The sequence below is a fragment of the Malurus melanocephalus genome, unplaced genomic scaffold (genome assembly GCF_030028575.1).
Source record: "Malurus melanocephalus ecotype Western Australia unplaced genomic scaffold, MMel_1.1 scaffold_3, whole genome shotgun sequence".
NCBI classification, from domain to species: domain Eukaryota; kingdom Metazoa; phylum Chordata; class Aves; order Passeriformes; family Maluridae; genus Malurus; species Malurus melanocephalus.
The window spans coordinates 3,041,789-3,049,418 of record NW_026623235.1 but is presented as its reverse complement, the minus strand read 5'-3'; the positions used below and the strand labels follow the sequence as shown (position 1 = coordinate 3,049,418).

General features: G+C 43.4%; 1 protein-coding gene across 1 annotated transcript; it reads right to left on the bottom strand.

Annotated features, from left to right (window-relative positions):
• Window positions 1–2,133: 2,133 nt before the first annotated feature.
• UTP23 (UTP23 small subunit processome component) lies at window positions 2,134–7,404 on the bottom strand. Its single transcript, XM_057367786.1, has 3 exons — window positions 7,161–7,404; window positions 3,991–4,165; window positions 2,134–3,119 (listed from the first exon to the last, which is right to left on the bottom strand). Exons 1-3 carry the CDS (start codon window positions 7,346–7,348, stop codon window positions 2,733–2,735), a joined length of 750 nt encoding a protein of 249 aa, XP_057223769.1. The 5' UTR covers window positions 7,349–7,404; the 3' UTR covers window positions 2,134–2,732.
• Window positions 7,405–7,630: the final 226 nt, after the last annotated feature.

The window sequence follows — 7,630 nt, the reverse complement described above, 5'->3', positions numbered from 1 at the left end:
GCATGGTCTGATTGCCTCTGCTTGCTGTCTGGGCGGGAGCTCTACCCCAAAGCTGAMAAATTACTTACCGTGCCGGAGGAGAGTTGCAGGTGTGCAGCAGATAAATTTTACAGTTTTTCTCTTAAGAGCTCACTCTCTTCTTATTTCARTCCTTCCCAATGGCAGCACGAAGAGTCAGTTTGTGTTCAAATGCTAAGGAAACATATATAAATATTGTTATAAATTCCTTAAGGTGGGAGTCATTAGAGGACTGTTAAAATAGTATTTTTAAACAGTAATTATGTTTTTGTCTGTTCTCAGTCTTTAAAAAAGTTGTGTTTAAGCTTTGCATTTCAATGACACTGAAAGGGACTAATGTAAATAATTAGGGTGTTTTCTGCTCTATTTTTAAAAACAGTATTTTTAGTAAAATATTGGGTTTTAATATACTTTTAACTTAGAATAAGATTTTGATGGTGAATCAACTCTTACTGTCTGCTCCAAGCTTTACTTACAGCACTGATGTCTGTGGGTGGGTTTCAGGAGGGGGAAGAAATATAAACAATATTTCTGAAGGAATGGGAAGCAAAACTACATCAATATGGGACTATGATCAAATAAGTGAAGGTATGGGGACTGTGACAGCTTGAGAAAGGTAATATACATCAAACAAATATGCTGCATTAAGGTATTATAAGCTACTAAATTTCTCCTCAGGACTCACTTCAGCAATTGTCATWTTTTGACTCTGACCAAATGCCAGGCACCCATGACAGCCATTCCTTTGCTCTTCCCTAACACAGCTGGGCAGAAGAGAGAAAAAAAATTGAACAAAGGAGTCATGAGCTGAGAAAAGGACCAGGAGAAAACAGTCCAAGGGCAAAACAGGCTCAACTTAAAGTTACAAAGTGAATTTATTACTAACAGAGACAGAGGATGATAATGAGGAGTAAAATAAAGACTTAAAGACACCCTTTCTTCCCCCAACCCCTTCCTCCTTCCCACCAACAGCGCAGGGGGACAGGGCATGGGCGTTTTGGTCAGTTCATCACCAGGATCTTCTTCCATTGTTTAGGGAGAGGAGTCCTTCCCYTGCCGCGCTGTGGGTTCCCTCCCATGGGAGACAGTTCTCCATGACCTCCAGCATGGTCCAAATCTCACAAGCAGCAGCTGTCCCAGAACCGCTGCAATGTGAGCTCCTCCCACAGGCAGACATTCCTCCCAAACTGCTGCAGCGGCTTGGGTCACTCATCCATGGGGTGCAGTCCTCCAAGGACAGGCTGCTCCAGCCTGGAGGCAGAGCCCTCTCTCTCCACTGTGCCTCCCACTGGACCACAGCCTCCTCCAGGCATCCACCCGCTCTGGTGTGGGCACCTCTCCCATGGGCTGTGGGTGGATCTCTGCACCCCCTGTGGACCCCATGAGCTGCAGGGGCACGGCTGTGTCACCATGGTGATCATCATGGCCTGCAGAGCAATCTCGGCTCTGGTGCCTGAAGCACCTCCTCCTCCTCCACTGACCTTGGTGTCTCCATGTGGTTTCCCTCACATGTTCTCACCTCCTCTTCTCTGGCTAGAAAAGAACTGCATGCACACTTGCTTTGCTTTTCTTCTTCAATATGTTATTGGAGGTGTAACCAACATCTCCAATTGGCCCAGCCATGGCCAGTAGCATGTCCATCTTCAGAGCCATCAGGGACTGGCTCTGCTGGACATGGTGGAAGCTGCTAGTATCTTCTCACAGAAGTCATCTTTATAGTGCCCCCTGCTACCAAAAACCAGGCCAAGCTTTGCATGGCTTTTACTTTCCCTATTAAACTGTCTTTATCTTAACCCACAAGTTCTCTCCCTTCACCCTTCCAATTGTCTCCGTCCTAAAGCAGGGGAGGTTGAGTGAACGGCTGTGTGGGGCTGAGTTGCCAGCTGGAGTTAAACCACAACTCTCCTCCAACCCAGTTCTGTTCTGTTCATAAGCTTACAGAAYAGGCAGCAGGGCCCCAGTCCCATCACCCTCAGCTGTTTGTATTCCTGGACTCCTGCACAGCTCTGCTATACTGTAATGGCAGTACTTTGATTCAGTGTTTTTAAGTTGCATTTTTCCTATTAAAAATTAAGAATAAACTACAGATAAAATAGGCAAGACTACAGATGCTATTATAATGTCAGCAATGTCAACAAAATTGCACACCCTCTGGGATTTTCTTAACAAATAAACATCAACACCAAGAGACATATTGGTTCACACGACAGAGAAATTTAAGCTGAACAGGAGAGCATTTAAGCTTTTGAGGCCATGCGGTCTCTTTCCACGAGTTAACTTTTGTATTCAAACAACAGAGATCAGTCAGTTATTTTAAGTCAGTTTCATAATCTCTAACAGGCCAATTGTAAAAACCAGTTTTATTAAGATTAGCAACCTTGAGATAGAAATAAGTCTAATATCCCACCAAAATCCATATGAAAGCCAAGAAGCATTCCTAAAAAATTACTACATATCATGTGAATTTTGACAGAAACCAAGATATTGGAGAGAATAATGAAATATGAGGGTTCTTAAATACTTTGTCACAAACCCAATACTGAATAACAGAATAAATTATCARGACAATAACCTGCAAATGTTGAGATACAGTAGTAAGAAGTAACAACTCATAAAAATAAATTTTAATATTAACTCAATTTCATATGACTGCATATTCTTTTTTTTTCAAAGTTCAAACAATGTTCAAGCTCTTGTTGTTTACAAAGATGGGTTTATTCTCCTTCATTCTTCTGCACTGTCTGCATGGCTTCTGCTTTAACTCTCTTTCGTTTTCTTTTTCGTCTTTTTTTCTTTTCAGCAGAAGGCTCCTGACCTTCCTGTGTTTTCTTCTTTTTCTTCTTCAGACAGCTGAGAGGATTGGGGCCGCCTGCCCTTTTGCGTTTTCTTCTCTTTTCACCTTCTTGCTTTACTAGTCCTTCTTTTTCTTTAAGCTCCACAATACTTTGTTTTTGGTACTCTGGAACAAGCTGATTTGTCTGCAACTTTTGAACAAATGCCAAAGATTTAGGAGAAGGTTTGTCTARCACCATAGTGTTCTGAATAATAAAGAGGAGAGGAATGCCAGGCTTCCTTTTTACTTTGTTTGATAAGTCCTGGTCCTGCAAAATTAAATACTTTGGTCAATATTTTCAGATTAAATGGTATTTGCAATTCAAATGCACCTATTTTTAATACGAAACTATGAAGATAAGTTACACTATGAAAAAGAYAAGAAACTTAATCTAGCACATATACATGGCAATGCCTTTCAGAGCAAWTTAAATTTCTCTCTTGATTAGCTGTACTTCTGATGTAAAAATTATCTTTTTCTTTTCTTTTTTTCCTGAATGTATATGCATACATACATTTTTTTGAGGAAAAAGTCCCAATTCACTCGTATGCCAACCATCAAACCACAAGTAACATAATTTCTTCTGTAATAAATCCTCTTAAAATCCTATGTTATGTAAGTATGAAGAATTCGACTATAAACCATTTCATATATATTGTATATAATTTATACATAGAGTCCCACAAACAAGCCCAAGAAAAAGCTACCTTTCTTATTTGTACAGTTATTTATTCTTTAGTTCAAAATTTCTTAGAATTGAAGTTATTTGGATGTTAACACTGTATTTCATTTCTCATACTATTGTGCAAAGCAGCTTAGGGAAGGAGATGCACACACAAGGACTGTGCAAATTAACATTCACAAGTTGTTTTTTACATGTCAGTAGGCAGTACGTTTTGTGCACTTTCAGCTAAACTAAGCAATATSATTACAAAGTCAAAAAATCTAGTTCAAGTAAGAGAAAAGATTCTCTGCTTCATAATTAGCAAATACATTAAAGAGCACGTAAGGCTTTACATGATTAATTCCCACAAACTATTTAAAAACCTCATAATCAAGGTTACTCTAGGCTTCTTCATCCTTAGGTATCAAAGCACCACTGCAAATGAAATGGAGTTGCATTTCCCATGAGCTTTTACCTGTGTAGCAATAAAGAAGTGATGAGGGTTGCCATCTTCAATCATGGAAAATAAACAGGTCGAACCACTCACAGGATTCTTATGGTGAGAACAGTTTCGAACTTCAAATCTCTGGGCAATTAATTTTGCTCCATACAATTCTTTCCCCAGTGATTCCAGTTCTTTTATAACACATCTGAAAACCAAAAGAAACAATGATTTTTAAACGAAAAAAAGACCTCCTATTTTTTACAACAGCAAAAGGGTGACTTGAATTTTCAGGAACGAGCAATGCCCAATTGTTCAGGCTCTACAATTTGTAAATAGCACCCAGAACTCTGAAAGCAATACCCAATCTGAACACATCAGCAAGGTTTCCTTGGTTGTAAACATGATTAACCAGTAATAACATTAAGATATAGTAAATGATTTAAGAATAATTCACACCAGTGACAATGCTGAATGCTTAAATTTATGTTTGGATACCACCTAGCATTAGAACCTCTACTTAACAAATGATTTTTTTAAAAAACTTAGTTTATTTTTAAATGTAATTTAATTTTAAATTGACTGATTATAAAACTTCAAAATTTAATTCTTTTTAAAAACAGAARTAAAAGATATGGGGAACAACAGGCCAGTCAGTCTCATGTCTGTGCCTGSCAAGATCATGGAGACAATCCTCCTGGAAAGTATATAAGGAATGTGGAAAACAAAGCAGTTGACTGATGACAGCCAAAATGGCATCACTAAGGGGAAATCATGAAAAATATCGTGGCCTTCTATGACAGAGTTACAGTACTGACAGATAAGGAAAAACAACAAACAGATGTCACCCAACTGGACTTATGCACCACTTTTCACCACTGTTCCACACAACATCCTTATCTACATTGGAGGCATGGATTTGACAGATGGATCACTTGGTGGATGTGGGATTGACTGGAGGATTGCACTCAAAGAGCTGCAATAAACAGCTCAGTGTCCAAGTGGAGACCAGTGACAAGTGTCATCAGGGTTTGGTATTGGGACCTGTTTAACAACTTTGTCAGTGAGATGGRCAGTGGGATCCAGGGCTCAGCAAGTCTGCCATTGACACCAAGCTGTGTGGTGCTGGAGGGAAGGGATGCCACCCTGGGGGCCTGGACAGGCTTGAGATGGGCTTGTGTAATCCTTACGAAGCTCAACAAAGCCAAGTGCAAGGTCCTCTGTATGGRTCAGGGCAACCCAAGCACAAATACAGGCTGGAAAGAGAATGGATTGAGAGTAGCCCTGACCAGAGTGACCTGGGAGGTGTTGGTGGACAAGATGCTCAACATGAGCTGGCARTGTGAAARCCAGCTGTGTCCTGGGCTTCATCAAAAGCAGTGTCAGCAGCAGCAAGCTGAGGGGGGRGATTCTCCCTGCCTACTCCACTCTGGTACAACCCCACCTGGAGTACCACGTCAAGGTCTTCCAACCCCAGGGTAACAAGGACATGAACCTGTTGAAGTAAGTCCAGAGAAGGGCCATGAAGATGATGAGAGGGCTGGAGTACCCTCTCCTATGAAGACAGGCTGTGAGAGTTGAGTGTAGCCTAGAGAAGGCATTGGGGAAACCTTAGAGCAGCCTTGCAATGCCTAGAAGGGGCCTAACAAGGAAGATGGAGAGTGACTTTTAACAGGGGCATGGAGGGACAGGATAAGGAGAAATGGCTTTAAACTGAAAGAGAATTGGTTTACAACAGATATAAGGGAGAAATTATTTACTGTAAGGGTGGTAAGACACTGGAACAGGTTGCCCAGAGAAGCTGTAGAAGTCYCATTTTCTGGAAGTGTTCAAGGACAGGCTTGATGGGGCTTTGAGCAACCTGGTCACTGGAAAATGTYCCAGCCCACAGCAGCAGAGCTGAACTAGATGATCTTTATGGTCCCTTCCAACTCAAACTATTTCATAATTCTACAATTTAATACAAATGGATTAATTACTATGTGCAAGTTAAACTCTGTATTAGCATCAATCACCTTGCTTAAAACTTTCTATCTGAATCCAGAAAACTCAAGCAGAAGACAAACTGTCCCTATGGTTAAAAAATCTAGAAGTTTCTGGGTCCACAACATTCCAACTAGACAATAAAATTCAAACCTAAAATCCTGCTCTTTGCAGAACTCAGAGTGGATGTTCACACATGACAGCACAGCAGCCTATGAGAATGCTCACTTGGATATGAATAGGAGGTAAAACCTAACTTACTTAAGCTACTGAGTCCTACTATGAAATGCAGAGAGCAGTAGAAATACATAGCTTTGAAATACACCTTCAAAAACATGGCAGCAATTATTCTTCTTTCTAGARAAGGAAGTTAAGCCTTTGAAGACAACCTCTGCAGAGACTGGAGCATGTTCTTTTTGCAAAGACACTCACAGTGAGCCAGCTCATTTCCCCAGCAAGGCCTTTTTCATAACATTGAGGTGCTGTCTCAGAACTCAGTGCTCTGACAGCAGAGAAAATGAGTCCATTCAGCTGGGCTAAGTGGAAGCTGGTCAAAATGACCAACATATACTGCTGAAAGAAGGAAGAAGTGATGTTTCAACATGACAGSAATACAGTTTGGATGAAAACGATTCCCAAACCTTTCACAGCTAAGGACATGACTATACTGTTTAGAAACCTAGGTCAGCTCCATACACTGTGCAAGACTGGCTCAGTGTGTTTTTTGGGCCTGGAGTATACATCTTCCTGGTATTTTCACTACTTGCATCCATAGTGGGCAGTTGGTTATTGTTATTGCAGATATACAATGTAACTGTGTTATTGCATTTTAATATATACAATATACATAATAAAGTAATAGCAAAGGCAACTTGGACGCAACTTCAGTATGTAGCGTGCACGCTTTACTTCCATGTCTTTGCCTAGTATATCCTTGTCCTCCCTTGCAAACAGCTACTTTGGCAACAACCCGAYATTGGCAGGCTGCAGCTCCAGCCAGGAACTCCCTCCAGGCCCAGATCTCAGCGTGCCCGGCTCCCACCGCTTCGCCAAGCAGACACTGAGGATGGCAAGAGACCGACCCGGCCCTCCCTCACAYAGCGGGGCTACCGCTGGCCCAGCAACTCGTGCCACCTTCGGAAAGGCAGCTGGGTCTGAGGGATGCTCCCATCCTCCTGCAAGTTCCCCTCCCCGGGAGCCCCGAGCGCTCCCCGCCGTACCGCGTGGTGCACAGCTGCGCGGCGCCGTCCAGGTACCCGGGCAGCTGCTCCCGGATCTGGATCTTGTTGCGGAGCGCGGCCTGGCAGAARGTGCCGTCCAGCAGCACCTGGAAGGGCTCGCGGAACTGGAAGTTGTGCTTGTAGAAGCCCATGATCTTCTTGGCGTGTTTCTGTCTCGTCACCCCCATGGCGCCCGCGCCGCCGCCGCAGCCCGGAACGGCCGCGGCTGCCCCGGAAACAGCGCCGGGCCCGGGCGGGGCCTCTGCCGGACAGCCGGGGACAGCCGGGGATAGCCGGGGCAGAGCCGGGGCCTCTCCCGGATAGCCGGGGCAGGGCTGGTGTCTCTCCCGGATAGCCGGGGACAGCCGGGGCAGCGCCGGGACCTCTCCCGGATAGCCGGGACCTCACCCGGATAACCGGGGCAGGGCTGGGGCCTCTGCCGGACAGCCGGGACCTCTCCCGGAGAGCCG